The 23,819-nt window shown below is 46.4% G+C and overlaps 1 protein-coding gene across 1 annotated transcript in view; it reads right to left on the bottom strand.

The window, feature by feature from the left end:
- Positions 1-2,467: 2,467 nt before the first annotated feature.
- The window catches only part of LOC123331190, an 80,060-nt gene continuing 58,708 nt past the window's right edge, over positions 2,468-23,819 (bottom strand). Inside the window, exons 3-5 of the mRNA XM_044934605.2 lie at positions 22,241-22,362; positions 21,412-22,109; positions 2,468-3,105 (exon numbers count right to left, since the gene is read on the bottom strand). Of these exons, the coding sequence (XP_044790540.1) occupies positions 2,905-3,105; positions 21,412-22,109; positions 22,241-22,362 (1,021 nt within the window). The 3' untranslated portion in view covers positions 2,468-2,904. The remainder of the gene's footprint in view (positions 3,106-21,411; positions 22,110-22,240; positions 22,363-23,819) is intronic.

The raw sequence follows: 23,819 nt of genomic DNA, 5'->3' as shown, positions 1-23,819 counted from the left end.
CAGAGAGGAGCCAGCTGTCAGCACTCAGCCCACAGCCCCCTCCTGATCCGTCCAAGTCTGCGGAACCTTGCAAAGTGCCCCTAACGTCCTCTGGATATTTAAAAAGTTTAAGAACTTAACTAGTGGGTAGCATTTGGTTTCATCTACTCTCCTAGTTCTAATAGTGAATGGTGTTTTCTTCCCAGTGAGAACACATGGACTTCCTTGGTAATGGCCAAAGGACATGGCTGATCCTCTCTGTGGATAAAAATAATATTGACTGTTTTTCTTTCCTAGAGACTCAGGAAAGGGAGTACGTAGGTGCATACAGGAGCCACTGTCACAGAAGTGAGCGTACACATCTGGTTTCAATCACCTTCTGCCCACAGGTTCCATCACCCGGTGAACCTGGGCCCTGAGTGCCCGGGTTGACCTCACAGTGAGGGGAGATGGCCAGAGTAGGGGGAAGACTTGTGGAATCTGAAATGTGGGTTCAGGGGTCCTTTAAAGGAACTGGGGGAATCTTGAGCAAGTCATTAAACATCTCTGTTTCCTTGAGTGGAAAAGAAGAATAAGGTCCTGGTTTTCTCATCAAGTTATGGTGCAGAGGAAATGAAATGATGTTTGGAAAAGACCTTTGGGAAATGAGCAGGGAAAATTCAGAGTGGGCTTTGGAATGTCCTTGAGTATTTATTGTCTGCTTCTCAGCAAGAATGCTCAGTCCCTTCATTGGATAAGAAATGTTGAAATAGGATATGCTGTAGCCTCAACTTCAACTTCCAACTGTATTTCTCATTATCCATCCCTACAGGCTTATTTCCAACTCCGTGAAGGCCCATGAGTCTATTTCTAAAGTGGGGTCCAGGGCTCCGGGAGGCCCCTATGCATCTTCCAGGAGGCCCATGAGATCAAAACAATTTTCCTAGTCATGTTGTTGTTGTTAGTTGCTGAGTCATGTCCAACATTTTTGTGACGCTATGCACTGACTCGCCAAGCTCCCCTGTTCATAGCATTTCCCAGGCAAGAATACTGGAGTGGGTTGCCATTTCCTTCTCCAGGGGATCTTCCTGACCCAGGGATCGAATCCCGTCTCCTGCTTGGCAAGTGGATTTTTTTTTTTTTTTATCAGAGTCACCAGGGAAGCCCTTTCCCTAGTCATGCTGCTGCTGCTGCTGCTAAGTCGCTTTAGTTGTGTCCGACTCTGTGTGACCCCATATATGGCAGCCCACCAGGCTCCACCGTCCCTGGGATTCTCCAAGCAAGAATACCGGAGTGGGTTGCCATTTCCTTCTCCAATGCTTGAAAGTGAAAAGGGAAAGTAAAGTCGCTCAGTCGTGTCTGACTCTTAGTGACCCCATGGACAAATTTGCCTTTTGCATACAGTGGAAGTTTCTGGAAGCTACATGGTCTCTGAGGTCTCACCTTCAGTTTCTAAGTGGGAAGCAGGAACCTACATAAGAATTCACTCTCTTAAGCTGGGCATTAAATAGAATTGCAGTAACACTCTTTACCCTAAATTATTCTTATTTTGGAAATATAGGCAACTTTCATAAAAATATTCACGTTCATTAACCTCCAGTTAAACATAAATTTAAAAAATGTTTACATTCACATGGTATGGAATTTACTATTTTAAAGTGAATTAAAAACAAATATCTGAAAAACTTCTCAGTTGTTAATTCTGAATGTGGTACATATCAATAAGTATGCACAAATAAACAAAGGTTCTTCAATCATTTTTAAGGATGATTGAAGGAAAGAGGTCCTAAGACCAAAATATTTGGGTACCACAGTGTCTACAACGGAAATCAGGATAGTGAAGGGTAAAAGATGAGGCTGAGAAGGATGCAGGAGAAGCCCCCGGGGGCCACATGCGTGATTCTGGTCTTAACCAAAAAGCAAGATCAGTCTGGTCCACACGTGTTGGAGGCTGCACTTACAGTGTCTTGCCCTGCCTGTGATGGACGTAAAGAATTACTCACCGCTCAACTTACTTTTCTACCTTTTAATGATTCATCATAGAAACATGAATTCATAAAGCTCCAACATAAAGCTTCATCAGCCTACAATGAATCTCAAGGTTGCATTCAAAAAGAATAACTTTCCCTCTGTGGTTGGTGCAATGTCTGCGTTGTGCTCATTTTTTGAAACCCACTTTATGGTTAATTGGGAAGTGGGAAATGTTTATAGAGGAGCCCACATTCCAGTGGAGCCAAGATCAGAGTCACTACTCTGAGGATGTTCTGTGCGGCGGGAAGAAATAGAGCTTCCAGGATAGGTGGTCCTTTCTGACTTCAGTGAGGCCTTCTGAGTGAGTGAGAGTCGCTCAGTTGTGTCCGACTCTTTGTGATCCCGTGGACTATACAGTCCATGGAATTCTCCAGGCCAGAATACTGAGTGGGTAGCTTTTTCCTTTTCCAGGGGATCTTCCCAACCCAGGGATAGAACCTAGATCTCCCGCATTGCAAGCAGATTCTTTACCAGCTGAGCCATCAGGAAAGCCCAAGAATACTGGAGTGGATAGCCTATCCCTTCTCCAGGGGATCTTCCCCGTCCAGGAATGGAACTGGGGTCTCCTGAATTGCAGGGGGGATTCTTTATCAACCGAGCTATGAGGAAGTGAGCCCTTCTGTGCTGCCCGCAAACCCCCTCTGCTAGCCCTATTGGCTTTTTGGTACCTGTCACCTCAGAAGCTGCTGCAAGCTTTATCCATCCTCAAGTCCCTTCTGCATTCCCCTAACTGTTAGGGGTTTAGGGGGAAAAAAACCTCACTTCTCTCTTCACCAAGGAGCTAGAGGCAGGCAGCTAAGTGGTTAATATTTATGACTGTAAAATTTATGAGCTGTTAATGTCGGCAAGATAAAAATAATTACCTTAATATGCAATTTCCAGGAATAAATAGCAACCAAAAGCGTGATTATGATTTTAATAACAAGAAAATAATTGCATGTTAGTAACATCAGTGAGAGAAGATGGATCTAAGGCATATCCACGTAAGGAAATGGGTGTGAAGGAGATGATGGAACGCAGCCAGGCAACAAGGCCGGTCACATCAAACATTCTTATCAAAGTGCATTCTCCAGGGACGCCTGCTGGAACAGCATCACTGAGGGGACAGTCTGTACCCTAAAAAACAAAACAAAACTGATAAGATGCTCAAGGCTTTCAGCAAGACTGAGATGGCAGAACGTCAGGAGAGGAGGGCAGACCTATAAAAAATGCTAGACATCTGAGCAAAAAACCCAAGGAATTAAACTTCTCAGTGTGTGCATGTGTGCTCAGCCACTCAGTCTTGTCTGGCTCTTTGCAGCCCCATGGACTGTAGCCCACCAGGCTCCTCTGTCCATGGAATTCTCCAGGCAAGAATACTGGACTGGGTTGCCATTACCTTCTTCAGGGCAACGTCCCAACCCAGGGATCAAACCCAGGTCTCTGCATCTCCTGCATTGGCAGGTGGGTTCTTTACCACTGAGCCATTTGGGAAGCTAAACTTCTGAGTGGATCTAATTAAAACTTTTCTTTCAAAATTTATTTATTAAAATTGAAATTTAGTTTTTTCACAACATTGTGCCAATCTCTGCTGTATAGCAAAGTGACTCAGTTATATACCTGTATACATTTTTAAATATTTTTTTCCATTATGGTTTATTATAGGATATTGAATATAGTTCCCTGTTTTTCTCTCTCTTTTTTTTTTTTCTGAGGGGTGTAAAGCAAGGAGGGAACCAGTATGATTTCACAGAGATAGTCTGTCTTTTTGAATCTACTTTGGCTTGGCGAGTCACTTGCCCTGGGCAAGCCTTGATTTTGTTGTCTTTGCTCATCTCTGCCGAACTGTAAGAAAGGTCAGAAATAAGGGCATTTTTAGCCCTTAGGTCAGAATACTTGGAGCACAGCAGGTGCTCAGTAAATGGCAGTTCCTTTCTTGGTTTCCTCCCTTTTTTTTTTCTTCACTTCACAACCTGCCATCCAAGAGCTGGTCAATTCTTAGGTAACCATTACATGTACAGAGAGAGAAACAGAATTGACGGAATGTGTATATGGTGAAGACAGATGCCTGTGATTCATGAATAGATTAAAAATAGAAATCTCTATCTCATGATGATTTAGTTGAAACTCTCCTCCCTGACACCTGTTGACAACTTTTTATTTATTCACTGATTAATTAATTCACTGATTTATTCACTTTATTTATTCACTGATTCATTCATTCATTCATTTATTGGCTTCACTGCATGGCAAATGGGATCCTAGTTCTTCAACCAGGGGTCGAACCTGTGCCCCCTATTATGGAAGTGCAGAATCTTAACCACTGGACCACCAGGGAAGTCCCCCTGACATCTAGCTTTGGATGTGGTAACTTGATTGACGTGACTTCTAGAAACTTCTTCAATTTTAACGTTTAAACTATTTGGGACTGGTGAAATCACTTATAAGAATGCACTTAGGATGTTGTTTTGTTGTTGTTAAGTCGCTAAGTGGATTGCAAAGTCTGCTAGTCTCCTCCGTCCGTGGGATTTCCCAGGCAAGAATACTGGAGTAGACTGTCATGCCCTCCTCCAGGGGATCTTCCTGACCCGGGGATTGAACCCTCCTCTCCTGTGGCTCCTGCATTGGCAGGTGGAATCTTTTCTGCTGAGCCAGCAGGGAAAGTGAAAGTGTTAGCTGCTAACTTGTGCCCAACTCTTTGTGACTCCATGGACTGTAGCCCACCAGGCTCCTCTGTCCATGGAATTCTCCAGGCAAAAACACTGGATGGCTTGCCATTCCCTTCACCAGGGGATCTTTCTGACCCAGGGATCGAACCCAGGTCTCCTGCACTGCAGGCAGATTCTTTACTGTTTGAGCCACAGGGGAAGCCCCTCTAGTTCCCTGACCAGGGATCAAACCCCGGGCTCCCTGCCTCAGGAACATGGAGTCTTAGCCACTGGACCACCAGGGAAGTCCCTTGTTTTTCAATATTATTGTTATCAGTTTATCTGCTTCACTCCAGTGAGGTATAAGATTTGATATTTTCATAAAATTCTCTTTAGAAATTCATAACATTTTGTATCATGTTTATTGGCATTTATATATTTGTCTCCCAATAAGATGATAAGCACAGTTTTTAATTCACACTTGTATTTTCATGGCCTGCATCAGTACCTTGCTTGTAAAAAATAAGTGAAAATCAAATTGAAGTAAATACAACACCTTGCATTTGACTTGAGTTACAATCAAAACGTACTTGATTTACAATGTTATGTTAGTTTCAGGGGTACAGCAAAGTGATTCAGTTATACATATATATATATTTTTTCCATTAAGTTATTACAAGATATTGAATATATTTCTTTGTGCAATACAGGAAATCTTTGTTGTTTATCTATTTTAAATATGGTTGGGTGCATCTGCTAATCACAAACTCTTAGTTTATCCCTTCTCCTCTTTGGTAACCATATTTGTTTGTGTGTCTGTAAGTTTCTGTTTTGTAAATGAGCTCATTTGTGTTATTTTTTAGATTCCACATATAAATGATATCTTATAATATGTGTATTTCTCTGACTTAATTCACTCAATACGATAGTCTCTAGGCCTATCTATGTTGCTGCAAATGGCATTATCTCATTCTTTTTATGGCTGGTAATATTCCATCATATATATATTGCCACATCTTTATTCATTCATCTCTCAGTGGACACTTAGGTTGCTTCCATGTCTTGGCTATTGTAAATGGTGCTGATATAAACTTTGGGGTTCTTTCTGAATTAGAGTTTTCTTTTCCCGACATATGCCCAGGAGTGGGATTGCTAAATCAAACGGTAACTCTACTTTTAGCTTTTTAAAGAACCTCCCTACTATTCTCCATAGTGGCTGTACCAATTTAATTCCCACCAACAGTGTAAGAGGGTTCCCTTTTCTCCACACCCTCTCCAGTATTTATTATATGCAGGCTTTTGATGATGGCCATTCGGACCAGTGTGAGATGATATCTCATTGCAGTTTCAGTTTGCATTCGTCTGTTGATTAGCAGTGTTGAGCATCTTTTCATGTGACTGCTGGCCATCTGTGAGACATTTTCCTTTTTAATACAGTAGCATGAAAGGGCTATGGGGTTATCAATTCCACACAAACACACAATTACAGTTAATTCAATCAGATGGCTTTCCTACTCATATCAGGATTGATCAGGTTATCAATTCCACACAAACACACAATTACAGTTAATTCAATCAGATGGCTTTCCTACTCATATCAGGATTGATCAGGTTATCAATTCCACACAAACACACAATTACAGTTAATTCAATCAGATGGCTTTCCTACTCATATCAGGATTGATCAGCAGAACTAAGGAAATGATAGCTTTATTTGGGAAATAGAGAAGGTAATACAATTGGAATAAGGAATGTATTGGGGGAAGAAAGCCTAATGGAAAGCATAGAAGTGAGACTCAAGAAAGTATGTGGACATCAGAGCCCAGAGAAGTGGGCAGGAGAAGATGAAGGAGGAATCAGGAAGAGATGCTATATATGAATTCAAAGATTTTCACCATAGGCTGTCCCCATGATGAGGCACCACTGGCTTCCTGTCTGAGTCCTAGTAGTGGTACTAATAATTCCAACATATGCTCATGACACAGACTGAGCATAGTTGTCTGAACTAGCCTAGAAACCTAACCATAATTTTCACTATCTTCTCAACGGGCTAAGAATTCAACATTTCAAACAAATACTAACAAATGTACTTTTGGAAAAACAATTCTTCTGTAAAATGGGGAATGACTGTATTCAGAAAATAGGTCTCTGCCTTTTATCAGTCTAATCATCTCACCCCTAGGACTGAAAGGCCAGAGGTTGAAGAAAATAAGCATTTCCGTGCTGTTACAAACAAAACACACTACATCCATTAAAGGGCCCTTTGATCATTGCTCGACTTCTGCTTTGAAAAATAACTCAGAAAAGGAGTGCCGAAACTTGTCAAAGTATATGACTGCATGCATTCCTTGTGGCATGAGTTTGTGCTCGGTCGCTAAGTCACGTCTGACTCTTTTCGACCCCACAGACAGTAGCCCACCAGGCTCCTCTGTCCATGGGATTCTCCAGGTGAGAACACTGGGGTGGGTAGCCATTCCCTTTTCCAGGGGATCTTCCCCACCCAGGATCAAACCCAAGTCTCCTGTGTCTCCTGCATTGGCAGGCAGATTCTTTACTGCTGAGCCACCAGGGAAGTCCAATTCCTTATGGGGTTGGGTTGCCAGGGGGTGCAGAAGTATAAATGTTTCAAAGAAGACCAAGGGCTCAAAAAGAAAAAAAAAAAAAGACTCTGTTGGCAACATTGCTCAACCTGTTCCAAAGGGCACAGGACTTCTGAAGCCAGGCTTCTCCCCTGTGTGAGCACAGCTGAAAAATAAAAGGCTTCAGGATGTTCGAGGTCACTGACCTCATCCTGTTCACATCTCTGATGCTGACTTTCACATCAGGAACAAACTGATACTTTGGTAGGTCAATGCCCCAAAAAGCCAATTTCTGAATTCACTGTGTCTCTCTGTGAGCAGAGAAGAGTCAACACAGAGTAGGGGAGAACCATACCATCAATTTCAAGCAAGCAACCTCACAGGGACAAATTCAGCTTGTGGCTACAATCAGGAAACCATCGGACCATCGTATCGGACCATTGAGACAAGAAGGCACCTGGAACTGAGCACAGTGTTTTTATCCTGGGTAAAACACACATGCTCACAGCTCTCTGACTGTTGGGTGTAAAGGGAAATGCAAACCCCTCACTGCAGATACAAGGAGATACAAGCAGAGACAAGGATCTTTAAAATACCACTCTGATGAACTCAGCCACTTAAACTTTTTTGAAAACAGATGAGCAGACATGCTTAGTTTGCATCCTGGTTCATGATGCTAAATCAAGTTTTTAGGATTCTTTGCATTTATTGAATGCTTACTATGTGCTCTGCAACGTGAGAGACCCGGGTTTGATCCCTGGGTTGGGAAGATCCCTTGGAGAAGGTAATGGGAACCCACTTCAGTATTCTTTCCTGGAGAATTCCATGGATAGAGGAGCCTAAACGGCTACGGTTCATGGAGTCACAAAGAGTCAGACATGACTGACTGACTAACACTTTCACTTTCATGTCCTCTATATTAAAGGACAGCCTCACAAAAATCTGGCTCTTGGCTATTAAGAGAATTTGGGGATTAAGAGGCAGGAACTTTCAGTTGTGAAATGAACCAGTCATGGGGATGAAATCTACACCATGGGAAATATAATCAATCACTATGTAATTAATCTTTGTATAATATGTTGGGGCTTCCCTGGTGGCTCAGACAGTATAGAATCTGCCTGCAGGGCAGGAGGTAACTAGACTTACTGTGGTGATCATCGTGTAGCATATTAGTTCAGTTCAGTTGCTCAGTTGTGCCCGACTCTTTGTGACCCCAAGGACTGCAGCACGCCAGGCTTCCCTGTCCATCACCAACTCCCGGAGCCTACTCAAACTCATGTCCATCGAGTCGGTGATGCCATCAAATATCAAATCACAATGCTGTGCACCAAGAACAGACACAGCGTTTTAGGTCAATTATGTTTCAAAAACACTCTCAGAAAAAGAGATCAGATGTGTGGTTTCCTGAGCTGGTGTCAGGGGAGAAGGAGGAAGTGGATGAAAGTGGTCAAAATGTACAAAGTTATGAAATAAGGAAACACTAGGATATAATGTACAATATGATACATATAATGAAGACCTGAATGTTGCTGTATAGTTTATATGAAAATTGAGAATAAATCCTAAGACTTCTCATTACAAGGAAGATAAGTTTTTGCTTTTTTTTTTATTTTGTATCTATATGAGATAATGGATGGTCACTAAACTTACTGGGGTCATCATTTCATGTTGTATGTAAGTCAAATCATTATGCTATCCACCTTAAATTTACACAGTGTGGTAGGTCAATTGTTGATGTTGTTGGTTAGTCACTAAGACACCTCTGACACTTTTGTGGTCCCATGAATTGTAGCCCGCCAGGCTCCTCTGTCCACAACATTTTCCAGGCAAGAACACTGAAGTGGGCTGCCAGTTCCTTCTCCAAGGGAATCTTCCTGACCCAGGGATCAAACCTGCATCCCCTGCATTGGCTCTACCACTGAGCCACCAGGGAAGCCCTGTAGACCAATTATATTTCAATAAAACTATCAGGAAAAGAAAAGAGTTTTGGTTGGGTTTGTTGTTGTTTTAATATTTATTTTTATTTATTTATTTGACTGTGCCAGGTCTTAGTTCAGAGAAGGCAATGGCACCCCACTCCAGTACTCTTGCCTGGAAAATCCCATGATGGAGGAGCCTGGTGGGCTACAGTCCATTGGGTTGCTAAGAGTTGGACACGACTGAGCGACGTCACTTTCACTTTTTACTTTCACGCATTGGAGAAGGAAATGGCAACCCACTCCAGTGTTCCTGCCTGGAGAATCCCAGGGATGGGGGAGCCTGGTGGGCTGCCGTCTGTGGGGTCGCACAGAGTCGGACACGACTGAAGCGACTTAGCAGCAGCAGCAGGGTCTTAGTTGCAGCAATTGGGATCTAGTTGCTTTACCGGGGATTGAACCTAGGCTCCCTGCATTGGGAGCACCGAGTCTTAGCCACTGGACCACCAGGGAAGTCCCTGTTGTTGCTATTTTTGAGGCAAGGTCTGGGGCAATATTCAGAAGCAATGGGCAGAGAAAGAAGAAGAGCATATTTCTTTGACTCTGACTAATTTTCTGTGAACACAATGCAACTTGCTTCACGGAATCCATGACACCCAGCACTCACCTTCATCCAACACAGTGAAGTATAATGTGAGGAAATGGTTATTTTCCTGGTTTTGGTTTTTCTATTTTTCAATTCTATTTCTCAGTCTTGTTAAAAGTACACTTTTGGTCAGAGCAATAATTTTATGGGTCACTTTTCCCAAATCTTCTCATTTCCAGGCAATAAGTGAACCGCACTCCCATAGAAAGTCACCAGTGGCTCAGCCCAGCTGTTCTTTTATTTATTTGGCTGTGCTGGGTCTTTAGTTGCAGCATGCAGGATCTGGTTCCCTGGCCAAGCATGGAACCTGGGCCCCCTGCATTGGGAGCAAGGAGTCTTAGTCACCGGACCACCAGGGAAGTCCCAGCCCAGCTGCTCTTTGAAGTTTCAAACAGCTCACCGCTAGAGCCATTTGCTACACTCCAGCCCTGCCCAATGGACCTTGACTTCCTACTAGACTAACAGCTGGCCAGATGTAACCAACACCTCCTTTCCTTAAGCCAAATGGAGTCTAGGAGAAAGCATTCTGAAAGATATGCTATACTTCAGCCTGTGTTGATCACTCCAATAGATTTTAGTGAAAACCACAGAGATAAATCATCTTCCCAGGCTTTGTAAAGATTGCTTAGAATATCTTTGAGACCATCCAAATCTAGGAGGAGAGGTGAAAGGGGAGGAAAATAAAATGAAATTCTGGATAATGTGGTTAAAGAAAGTGTTGAGCCAGTTCTGAAAAATAGGACATCATCATCAGACAAATGAGATCAATTATCCAGAGAACAAAACTATACTACCTCTGCTTCTAATACTACTACTATTATTATTGTTACTAAAGAATTGTTTAGTATTTGGTCTTGCTTCCCTTGTAGTTTATTTTACTGAAGTGTAGTTGATTTACAGTGTTGTGTTAATTTCTGCAATACAGTGAATTTAGTATTTTTGTACAGCAGACCCTTGCAAAGTGATATTTTCATTTCCTTGAGCCCAAATTATGTTTCAATAATGCTGACGTGTAAAATCGATCATGAAGTTTATGTGATGCTATCAGGTTTAGAAAACAAAAGGTTTTTTAAATCTATGATGATGTTTTCAGATTGTAGATTTGAAAGCTGGAGCAGCTGTAACTCCATCCTAAAGATGAATAAACAGTCATCCAGGGAAATTAAATGCTGATAAACCCACAATCTGGAAAATTACATCACTGTTTATTTTTCATGAAACACAGTTATCTCCTAACTGTATCTAGGGGGTGGACAAAGCTACACTTAAGACAAAATACTATGTGAAATAACCTGAAAGATAAGTGTATACTTGTATATTGAAGGTATAAGACATACATCAGAACATCATGATATTTTTCACTGAGTGAAAAGATTTGACATCTGGGTTGCACATACACTTCAGCAGCATTACTCATTGTTGAATTACCTAATTCATTTTCATCTTTAATATGTTTTCCAAAGAAAGCAAATGACTAAGAATAGCACATTACTCATTCTTTATAAATATAATGTAGATGATGTTGAAATATGATAATATTCCCCAAGATTCATAAAATTTATGAAGGAAAGTATCTAAGCCACCCAACCTTTGAAGAATGAGATCTCTACGTTTTAGATTCTATTATTCCAGCATCTAATCATAGGAGAAAAAGTTAGGGGCCTCCCAGGAAAGAATCCAAATCAAAGGGGAAGAGATTCAAAGTCCAAGGTCAGCAAGGAGTGTGGTGCAAGGTGGAAAAGCTTCCTGGTTGCCCATCTAACTTTCTGCCCTTTTGTGCCATCAAGCTTACTCCACCCACAGCCAGAGTAAGCCTATTTCTAATTTCCTATATGACTCTCCTACACAAATTCCTTCCATGGGTCTCCATTGCCTATTTGATAAACTCCAAGATTTCTCAGGTGGTGCAGTGATAAAGAATCGGTCTGCCAGTGCAGGAGATGTATAAGATGTGGGTTTGATTCTTGGGTCAAGAAGATTCCCTGGAGTAGGAAATGGCAACCCATTCCAGCATTCTTGCCTGGAGAATCCCATGGACAGAGGAGCCTGGTGAGCTACACTCCATGGATCACAATGAGTTGGATGCAACTGAGCGCGTGTGTGGAGACACACACACACACATTTCATAAGCTTAGAAGCTTGGTATCTTTGTTCACACATTTACTGTGTGCCAGGGATATTTTATGAAACCATGAAACCTGTAACAGGCTTGGAGTGTGATACAGAGTATGCCTGGCTCCCTCGTGTCTGGCTCCTGAGTGAAGGAGCCACTTCACGTCAATCATAGAATCCGCCAAGAGGCTCTGTTGTGTGGTGGTGTCTCCAAGACAAAGGGCTGAATGCTGGACCTCACGGGGCCATGAGGACAATGCTGCCAGCTAAGTAGCGATCCAAGCACTACTAGCGTGGAAACTGTGGGCTTCCCTGGTGGCTCAGATGGTAAAGAATCTGCCTGCAATGCAGGAGACCCAGGTTTGATCCCTGGGTTGGGATCCTGGAGAAGGGAATGGCAACCTATTCCAGTATTCTTGCGTGGAGAAGCCCATGGACAGAAGAGCCTGGCAGGGCTACAGTCCATGAGGTCACAAAGAGTCAGACACGACTGAACAACTGACACTTTCACTTCACTTTTCTACTGAACTTGTACTCAATCCAGACTTTGGGAAAGCTGGGGAGCACGTCACCTGCTGGCCACATGGGCACCTCTCTACTGGGTTCAAGTCAGGCTGGGTTTAACAGCATCCTTGGGTGCATCTGGGATCTTTGATGTCAAATGTCATCATTTGACATCATGGTGGCCTGAATAAAAAGCAAGTGAAAATGGTGGAGTGCAGGCAGCCCAGAAGAATTTGGCTTCACAAGCCAGGGAGTGATCCCCAGGGATTCCTAAGGTCAGTAGGCTAAATCTGACTCTATTCAGAACTAACATGATTGCAGGTGGCGATAGAGTGAGTCGCATTACGGTTATTAAGCTCTTTGGCCTGGGAAACATGGCTTACTCGTGCATCCACTGTAAACGGAACTGCTTTTTCAAGAAGCAGATCAGCTCTGCCCAGCTGAAAAAAGAAGCTGCAGCAGTTTTACCTAATTATCTTGGTAATTACATGATCAATGTGGATCACTTCAAGATCAAAGAGTCTAAATGAATTTGTCATGGATTATTTTAGTGCAGAGACAAACGTCTGTGACATTATTTTTACAACATGAATGATGCAGAGGAGGTAGATCAACAAAATAATCATTTCTATTTTATCTTAAAATGCAGAAACATTTTGCAGTTTAATCGGCAGGTTTATCTTCCTAACTGAATTGTACCTTGGTTAAAAAATTTTTTTTCTAATGTGAAAAGTGCCAAAAAGAAATCACATTTGTTTTAAAAAATATTTTCTTTTTCCATTTGCAGATGCAAACTATTATATATAGAATGGATAAACAGCAGGGTATATAGCACAGTGAATTATATTCAATATCCTGAGACAAACCATAATGGGAAAAAATATGAAAAAGGATATATACACAAACACACACATCTATATATGTAACTGAATCATTTTGCTGTAGGGCAGAAATTAATGTAACAGTATAAGTCAATTAAACTTCAATAAAACCTAAAAAACAAATATTTGCTTGTATTTGAAATAGTTCTTGTGAATCTTCCACGATGGACTTTTATATCGAGGAGGTTACAGAGATGAAGAGATTTCTATGGCAAAATGCTGATTTTTTTTTTAAACTATCAGAGTAGTAATTAAAATGCTGTGTCTCTGAGATGCCATTCAGTACTTTTGTTGTTGTTTCTGTGATACAGAACACTATCATCTCTATTAGCCAGTTTGGACAGTGTCCTAGATAGGAATCAAACATGTGGCTAAATGTTCTCACACACTGGATGACCAACATATTTTCTATTTTGTAATGTGTATACAGACTATATAAACACCATGTGTTAAAGTCTATATAGCACAGACACAACAGCTCTTGATCACTTAGATCATCCAGTTGCTCAGATTTCAGAAGAGGTTTGAGAGTATAATTCAAACATCATTTAATAAAGTGTCTCATTCCTGACTATTCAAAACCTTAGCACCTGATCGTGCCCTATTTTTTTCCTACTTGTTCGTTCCTCGTGTGCAATGGGCTGTTTATAACTATTTGATGAGGATGGATTTATCCTCTCAGGTTTGAAAGCTTGTATATTTAAGACTATTTGGAAGCATTTCTGTTCCTGGAACTTGCAAACTGGCAAGCTTTTTATAATAACTTGTTTTCCCACCTGTCCTCAAACATATTGTATGCACAGGAGGATCGACCTAGTCTTTTCATTCTTCTCCATCAGAAACATTCAAACAACTACCCATGCTAATGAACACATGCATGATTATAGATTTTGATAATATAGTATGTATATCTTGTAAAGCAAGGAGCCATGAGAGGAATCAGATGAAAAGCTTCCTAAAAGGAATTCTAGATCAGACATTCCTGAATCCCAGACCAAGAATCTTTCCTCTTTCTGGTTGCATCCAGCATTTACAGGCATCTTGCCCAGGATACCTGTTTCCTTTCAGCCCAATCACTGTCAGCTTGGCTTTCCCACACTCCAGCCTGCTTTGGAAAGCTCTGTCCAACTCACATGACTAGAAGCTGATTTCTACAATGAAGAATGTCAATAATGCTACAGGTTCCTCTGGCTGCCAAAGCTTGAGTTACTCATGTAACTAGACCAAAAGGAGGTAGAGGGTGGTTTGTGAACCCTCCAGATAATTGCCTCTTTTCCACTTTGTCTGCAAAGACCTGATCAAGGCCACTTCTTCTTCCTACCTAGGTTGGAGGTAGGTCTTGACCTGGGTTTCGAGCATCCTTCTTTCATTGTCTTTCTCAGGCTTCACGACACAATCATTCATTCAATGAAAAGTGATGGAGCCTCCGCTCTGGAGGGTACCACTCAGTGATGAAGACAAAGATCAATAAGTTCTCAACAGGAACACACCACGGAATGAAAACATGGTATTTGCGTGAGGAAGAAGCATAGATCTGCTGAAGGGGAAGGGAGACCTTCTGAGAATGACCCGGGAAGACAGAAGGGAGGTGGTGTTTGAGTTAGACCTTGAAAAACCAGTGGGATTTCAAGAAAATACAGAGGGGGTGGATCTCAGTTGAAGGAAGTAGATGAGCAAAGGATGTGGACACAAAACCGAAAGATGTACATTCAAAACAAGGACAGGGACTTTCCTCGTGGTCCAGTGGTTAAGACTCTGCCTACAGTGCAGGGGGTGTGGGTTTGATCCCTGCCAGAGAACTAAGGTCCCACATGCCAAGGTGTGCAACCAAAAAAAAAAAAAAAAAGAACCAGGGACAGATGTAATGGGTTTCCTGCTGGGGGCCAGTGGGAGGTCACACTGAATGTTGGACACGGTTGTGAACCAGATTGAAAGGGCTGAGCGCCTATCAGGAAATAGGAGAGACTTGAGGTTTGGAGCCAGGCAGCAATGTCATCATGGAGAAGGCAATGGCATCCCACTCCAGTACACTTGCCTGGAAAATCCCATGGACAGAGGAGCCTGCTAGGCTGCAGTCTATGAGGTCACACAGAGTCGGAAACGACTGAGCGACTTCACTTTCACTTTTCACTTTCCTGCATTAGAGAAGGCAATGGCACCCCACTCCAGGGTTCTTGCCTGGAGAATCCCAGGGACAGGGGAGCCTGGTGGGCTGCCGTCTATGGGGTTGCACAGAGTCAGACACGACTGAAGCGACTTAGCAGCAGCAGCAGCAGCAGCAATGTCATCAAAATTGTCCGATCAAAGGACTGAGTGGGAAGCCCAGGTTAGGGGGTGGGATGACAGTAAGCTGGAATAACAACACAACAGTCCAGGCAGGAAGATACTGGGGAAGGGAGCAACAATGGGAGTCACAACATGACTACTGGCATTTCTGTGTATCTACAGGGGAGCTACGTGAGAAGAGGAAGCAAAGAAAATGAAGACCAGGCTTCCTGCCTGGAGACTGAGGGCACGTACTGGTATAAGGGAGAAAAGCATGAAACAGATGAATGAAACATTGAGATCCATCGAGTCCAAGTGACTGTGGAACAGCAGGGTAAAAATATCTACTTGGCAGCTGAAAATGTGGGTAAAAGTGAGTTGCTCAGTCGTGTCCGACTCTTTGCAACCACATGAGCTATACAGTCCATGTAATTCTCCAGGCCAGAATACTGGAGTGGGTAGCCATTCCCTTCTCCGGGGATCTTCCCAACCCAGGGATCGAACCCAGGTCTCCCTCATTGCGGCAGATTCTTTACTAGCCGAGCCACAAGGGAAGCCCAAGAATACTGGAGTGGGTAGCCTATCCCTCTCTAGGGGATCTTCCTGACCCAGGAATTGAACTGGGGTCTCTTGTATTGCAGGCAGATTCTTTACCAACTGAGCTATCAGGGAAGCTACTTGGCAGCTGAAAATGTGAGACTGGACTTCTAAAGGAGGCTGAAGAGAATGACCTGGTGATAATTCATCCAGTCAGCCTACATTCCTGGACTAGCAAACTGGAAGCTTGTTGCCAGGGCAGCTAACCTGGAAGCCAGACCACATGTAAGGCATTTACATGGTACTGATTCCTCACTAGGAAGCATCTTTCTCCCCATTTTCCTGATGGAGATGCTGTGGCTCAGAGACCTTCCGCAACAACATACTAGAGCAGCAGCAAGGACCGATTGCCACCTCTGGCCCTTGCTTTCCCACTGAGATGGGACAGCTCTCCTCCTCCTTCTGTTCCCGAGTCCCCAGGCACCAAGTTCTACCAGGCGCTCCTGTGCCCATTCACATCTTTCCTCCCATTCTGATCTGGGTTCATTCCACTTGACCGAAACCCTCTTAATTGGCCCTGATTATATGCAGTGCCATTCCCTATCACATCACTGCTCTTAATCTAGATAGCTGCTCACTCTCTGCTACTGAGGGTTCCAAGATACTGGACTTTTAGCTCTGGTGTCCTGAATTCTGTCCAGCATCCCACCAGGATAGGAGCTCTAGTATTAGCTTTGGGCCCTGTGACCGGTGGCCCTGCAGAACACAGGTGGTCCATCTATCAGACCTGCTTTCTACATCATGTCATCAGGACACAAAAAGCTGCCCAAAAAAAGCAGCCTCACGTGCCACTCAGGTAGCATTAAAACACAATGATTGTCTTCCCCACAGCAATCTGGTGGTCGCTTTGATTCCTCCATTACTGCTTCAATGACTCCCTGGCAAAATGATAAATCAGAAACTTTATAACAGCCATTGACGTTTCTTCCATCTTTACTGTGAAGATCATGGTTCAACAGCTTTCAACATCTCCAGCCCCTTCAGCAGCTCTCCAGGGAAAGTCCTGTTTTCTTACTATTGTGGGTCTTGCTATTCCTGGTTAACCGGTTCTGATTGGAAAATTCTAGGTTCTATGTGTTCGCTCTCACCGGCGCCTTCCCAGCATCTGTGATAACGCAGGAGCCATAAATGGATTCTCACCACATGGCAGGTGAAAATGATTACTCTCCTTCCAGACCAGGAAGTGGCTGCCCAGAATGGACCATGACTCATCCCACTCCCTGGATCTTTTTAATGAACTATTCACCGCCAACCGCTCTGACTTCAAGTCCTACACAAATCATCCCCTGCTTGAGTTTTTGCTCCTCTTCCCCATTTTTTAATTTTCAGAGATAGCATGTTAATATTCAGTGTGCTGTGAGGTGAGCTGGTTATGCAGGGTGAGGTGTAGCATGAAGAATCTTAGGCTTCAAGAAGAGAAGAAACAGAGAGGCTTGGAGACTGCTGTTACAGAGAAGAAGGGTAGGCATGGAGAAGAGAGATGGTGTGAGGGTCACAGCTCAGGAGATGGCTCTGGAAGGAATAGACAGGCAGGCTAAGCTTCAAAAAAGTTCTTTTTTAAATATATAATTAATTTTTTTCTTTTTTTTTGCCACACTGCACAACATGTGGGATATTAGTTCCTTGATGGGGGATGGAACCAGGGCACCCTCTATTGGAAGGCAGAGTGTTAACCACTGGACTGCCAGGGAAGTACTGAGAAAGTTCTTATTAGTCTGTTTATATAGTCCTCTTCCTCCTCCAAATCCAAACCACAGGACTGTCCTCAGTCAGGTGCCCCTTGCTGCTGTCACTCAAAGCACTGAGATCTCTTAACTTTCCCATATGTCTACACAGCAGGACCAAAATCACGTTTCCTTTTTGGCTTGCCAACCAGCATGTGAGGACAGAGGCCCTGTCCTATTCAACCTTGAGCTCCCAACATTGGAATAATGAGTTTTTCTAGAGTGGATTGAACCTTTGTGAAAGTAGTGAGGTCTCCATTTCTGGAGAAATCTGAGACTGTTACAGAGGGGCTTTAAACATGCAACAGTCATTCTGTTATTTCTAAATTTCCTAACATCCTAAGTGGACTTCTCCAGTGTCTCAGCAGTAAAGAATCCATCTGCCAATGCAAGAAACGTGGGAGACCCAGGTTTGGTCCCTGCCTGGCGTGGGAAGATTCTCCTGCAGAAGGAAATGTCAACACACTCCAGTATTCTTGCCTGGGAAATCCCATGGACAGACAAGCCTGTCGGGCTACAGTCCATAGGACTGCAAAAGAGTCGGACACAACTGAGTGACTAACAACAGCAACATCCTAAGCGCATTCTCATAAGTGATTTCATCAATCACAAATGGTTTTTAAAAACTGTAACTAAACTACACACAATAGGCCTCAAAATGACTATAACACTTGGTTTAAGATTCTGATTTTTAATAATGATTGATCCTAGAAATTATTAAATGTTTTTTCAGGCCAACATTTTTAATTATATGCTAAGTCACTTCAGTTGTGTCTGACTCTGTGTGACCCCACAGACGCCAGCCCACCAGGCTCCCCCGTCCCAGGGACTCTCCAGGCAAGAACACTGGAGTGGGTTGCCATTTCCTTCTCCAATGCATGAAAGTGAAAAGTGAAAGTAAAGTCAATCGGTTGTGTCTGACTCTTAGCGACCCCATGGACTGCAGCCTACCAGGCTCCACCGTCCATGGGATTTTCCAGGCAAAAGTACTGGAGTGGGGTGCCATAAGTACCAGTCTGTATGTGTTTGTTGAACACCTACTATATTCCCGGCCCTGGAGAAAAAAGAATCAGACAGAGCCCTGCCCTCAATAAGGTACACCACAGTCAGGAGGAAACCTCCTTTATGGGGGATTACACATCATAGCCGAGTTATAAAATTTTGGTTTTACACCTCTGCTCCTCGGAGCTGAAAATGTTCCCTGAGGTTACTGCAGTTCTAAGGAGCCCATTAAAAAGCCCTCCTTGGAAACTACTGCTACAGGCAAGGATTTTAACCCCTTGGTGTCATGAAGTCTCTGAACGTATGTAATTGATCCAGGAGGGAATGCCTGTGACAGATAAGAGAAGGCCTGCAAGGTCATTTCCAAACCAACCTGAACTGACTGCTTCCCTGCTGCAAGTGAAGTGTCGGTGCACCCCGCCCACCTGCATCTGCGGACAATTCCAGTCTGGGAAGGACGAACCTCGCCCGGCCCTCCAGTAACTATCATTAGCAGAAATGAATCCAGACCCCGCGCGACCAGATTAGAGTCTGTTTCTAATCAAATGGAGTTTAGATTTAAGCCGGAATTAAAATTGGGATTTACAGCCCTTTCCACTTTCATTCATTTCGTGCTTTCTAGCCCCTTCCGTGCCCAGTCTTAATCCAGTGCACTTCGCAGGGAATTACAGAGGAGTTGACCACGAGCCAGGGCTGGGGGCGCGGGAGGCTGGAGCCTTCCGTCCCGTAGGAAAGCGGCGGCCAGGGCCCGGAGCCCGACCTCTGGCCTGGGCCAGCCTTGCCTTGCCTCGGGGATCTTTGACGTTTCTCTGCGCTACCCGCGTTCTCCCTTTCCGCGTCTTTGGGCGCCGCCCTCGCTCCCCGGAGGATTTCGCCTCCTGCATCTCCGGCTTTCCCTGCGTAGAAGCTCCACTTCTGCAGAATGAAAAGCGAAAGCCGCGGCAGCGGGCGGAGGTGGGGGCCGAACGCGCCGCGTGGCTACTGCTTGGGATCCGCAGCGGCCGCGAGGGCGATCCCCACGCGGCACCGACCCCGACCTCAACTTCAGCGCTAGTGGACGTCCCCGCAGCCCACCGCAGCCCGGACGCGCCCCCCCCCCCCCACACACACACCGGAGCCGAGCCCCCGTGCACCCGCGGCCCCGGGAACCCTCCACAGCTGGTCCCCAGCCTTCCCCACCGCCCGCGCAGCGCGCCCCCCGCCGGCCGGTTCCTCCGCCTCCGACCCGGACACACCAAAGGCAGTTCGGCGGCTCAGCGACCCCAACTTCGGCTTCCCGAGGGACACGACACCCTCCGCTAAGCGCGGACTCGCCTCAACCGGCCTCTTCCCGAGGTCCCTACAGCCGGGCGAGGAGCATTCCTCTGGATTTTGGAAACCTGCCCCATTCGCCCCGGGAGAGACTGGATCTCCGTCAGCACCTTCCGGCCAGATGATAGCCACCCCCGGACGCGTCTAGGTGGAGTGGGGTGGGGGCGGGCAGCTGGAGCCGGAGAAGAGTCAGCAGCGCTGAGTTGCTGGGTGCAGCTGCGCGCGGCTGGCGAAGACGGGTGGCGGGGCCCTGCGTTTCCGCCTGGCAGGGGGAGCCGGCCCCTGCACCTCTGCCTCACGGAGGAACACACACACGCACACGCACACACACGCTTACGGCCGCCAGCACCCCCACGCCAGATCTCGGACATGGAGGTCAGAGCCACTGTCCAATTCACAGCAGGGTCTGAAACGCCCAGATGGAGGCAGATACTCTCGCCTCTTCTCCGAGGTTTCCAACATCCCCGGAGGCCCCCCAGTTTTCCAGAGCGAGCGAGGATCTGGCTATACAGAGTTTCCGCTCCCTGGGCCAACGGTTCAAACTGCAGGAGGGGCGGGTGGTATGGACAGAGCGAGCATTGGAGAGCTAGACCGCGCCACCTCCGCCCTCGGCGCGGAGAACCGGTCCGCCCCACTCGCCTCCAGCGCACTGCTGGGCGGTCGGGGCAGAGGAGCGGGACCCCGGGGCGCTCCAACTCGGGCGAGGGCAGGGAGGGGAAGCAACAACCCCTCCACGCGCCGGCCAAGGCACGGATCTCCGAATAGGCTGCGCCGCGGGCACGGAGGGGTGGAGGCGAGACGGGCGGATGAGTTGTGGGGCCGGGAGGGATGACGTCCTCCGAAGCCCGGGTCTCGCAGAGACTTAAGGTTCTTGCGCTCGCCGGACCCGCGCGCTCACTCCGGGGGTTCGCAGAGGCGCAGCGCCCGGCTCCCGCTGCGGCTCCCGAACGGCGCGCACTGGGGCGATCCTGGCCCCAGGCAGGGCAAGCAGGGTGCCCGCCCTCCCATCACCGCTGAGCCCCTCTCCGTCCATCCCTCGCCGCAAGTGCCCAACCGGGAGTCTCTGCGCATTTCGGGTGGTTCCGGGCAAGCAGCCCCCGGCCGGGGCAGCCTCGCCCCCTGCCTCTCCTTCTCCCTCCTCGACCTCGAGCCAAGGGCAGGCGCCCGCGCCTCGGCCCTTGCGCACTGGGCGAGCCAGCGTCCCGGCCTGCGCCCGGCTGGGAAGAGGGATGGGAATAGGTGGAGGAAAGGCGCTCACCTGGGTCGCCGGGAGTGTCCCTCTCCGGCCTCTCACGGAGCCTGGTCGCCGCTCCCCGGCACAACCTTCCTCGAAGGAAAAAAGTAGCGGAAGGGCAGAGGAGAGGTAGGGCTGCTCACGGGTCCCTGCGCAGCGGCTTTTTCCTACGGATTCTCCCGCGTCCGATCTCCGCTGGGTGGCGGGAAAGGGCTCCCGGAGGCCGGAAGGGGCCGCCAGACCCGGGCCCTCTTGCGGCGGCGGCGGTGGCACCTCCAAGTTGCCACCTGCAGCGCGCGCCAGGCGCCTGTGACAGCCCGCGCCCCTCTGCCCGCGCCGACCCGCCCTCCGCGGCCGCTGGTTGGCTGCGCCCCGCGCCCGGGCAGTCCCGGCGCTCGGCCCCGCCCAGCTCCGTCCCCGAGCTGCGTTCGCGGTGCTGGATTCCTGCCCCGCAGCCCCGGGCTTTATAGCCCGCGAGTGCTGCGAGCTGCTTGGGCTTTGGCAAGGAGGGAAGGATCGGGCACACACACGCGCAATTTTGTGTCGGCCGGGGATTGGAGAAGAGAGAGGCGGTGTGACACAAGCCCTTCGCGCGCCTGAAGGGGACCTGGTAACTCGGCTCCTTTTGCTGGTATTAAATCTGTGCAGTTTCTGAAAAGAGTTCAAGTCACGGCAGAAGCGGCGGGGATGCGAGTCCTTAAGTGTTCGGGGGCTTGTTTCCGCTTAAACTTCACACGGGTTCACACGAAACGCTAAAATACGAAGATAAGTCCTGGGATCTGGGTCTTTTCTCACCCAACTTGCACCACCGACGCGGAGCACCTCGGGCTCCAGCGACCCCCTAGCCACTCACCCCTACCGGTGCCCACCGAGGCCCCAGGACTGAAGGAAGGCCCAGCGCGTAGCCACGTGCTTGCTTGATTCTGCGCCTCGGCGTCCAGGCGGAGAACACTCACGCCCGTGCATGCACAAGGCCTGCGTTTTGCACAACTGGGTCTTTTAAGTAAACAGAGGGCACCCGATCTTTCTTTTTCCTACCACTGCCTCCCTAGAGACTGGGATAGGAGTTTCCTGGGCCATCACCCAGATTGTCGCTTAGTACCTCCTGAAGTCATGCTTTCTGGACAATTCCTTGGGTAAAGTCTACTGGAGGAGAAAAACATATAAAAAGATGAAAATCCCACTCTAGGAAGTGATCCAGTCAACCAGAAACATCTTCCTCCCTGATATATCTATGGGAGCGAGGTACAGTGCCAACTCCCTGTTAGTTTAGTACATTTCAAAATGAACTTCCCAAATCGCACGTTTTATAGTCCATCAGGGACATATCTCTGTTTTGTGAGTGCCCTTGTGCCACTCTTAAGCGTGACAAGCGGGCACACTTGGTCCTGTCTAGCTGTGCTTTCTAGACTCCTCAATAGGGGGAGGGGGAGGAAAGAGGCTTCACTAAAGAAAGTCAGGGGGCAGTTGTCACCAGTTAAGGACACTCTCGCTGTCCTCTTATTGCTAAGTGACTTGGGATGCTGCTTCGTAGCCCCAGTTCCTTGCATCTTAAGGCAGATTTTGTTTCATGAGATCCTCACACCTTGGGTTCACTTTGCCACTTTTTTCCCCCTCCTGGCAGCCAAGTGCTAACATTTACTTCTCAAAAAGAGGCAAGTCTGTCCTTATCCATTTTCTTAAAACTTGAAACCCAAGGAGACTAGGGTGGTGCAATTCAGAGGCAAAACATTCACGGGAGGTCTTTTCATACTCCAGGTTAAGTGCTTGCTAAATGCATTGCACTCTGACCTGAACTGGCTGAAACTGAGGGGTGAATGAAGGTGTGGCTTGGCTCAAACTTGAGTGCAGCTGGATTCAGTACCAGAAGGAGTACCTGATTAGAGGTGGAGGTGGGGGTGGGGATGGGGGACATGCCTCTTGTCTAATATTAGTCCACCCAGGCATCTGATGTGTTGACAGCCCGACCAGGCACAAACAACCAGACAAGATGGCTTTTCCTTAATAGTAGGGAAGGAGCTAAAGTGGCTGAGAAAGCAAGGAGAGATAAAATTGGAGCACCTGTGAATAGTATGAGAAATCAATGGATGCTCTTTGGTCCACTGAACATACCAAATGGCTCAAGATTTGGAAGGAGGAGGTATGAGAGAGTTCTTGGGACTTAGAGTGGCTTATGGAGTAGACAGACACAGGGCTGACTCTAGGTTCCATTTTTTCCGTGTGCTGTGTTTGATTTGCAAGTGAGACAGGTTGTTAAAGTCTCATTCTGTTCATCTGTGTAAAGGGGATCAGAGGTCCTGTCTGATGGAGCGGTAGGAAGGACTCACTGAGATAGCACAGTCTATAATGCTGGGCACAATGTCTGCTTGTGGAAAGATGGAAGCATGCAGTGAATAGTAGCTATTATTGTAAACAGAGTTTAAAAAGGGCTT

This window comes from Bubalus bubalis, chromosome 22, assembly GCF_019923935.1.
Source record: "Bubalus bubalis isolate 160015118507 breed Murrah chromosome 22, NDDB_SH_1, whole genome shotgun sequence".
Lineage (NCBI taxonomy): Eukaryota > Metazoa > Chordata > Mammalia > Artiodactyla > Bovidae > Bubalus > Bubalus bubalis.
Note: the sequence above shows the minus strand (reverse complement) of the source record. Positions and strands in the feature narration are given on the sequence as shown.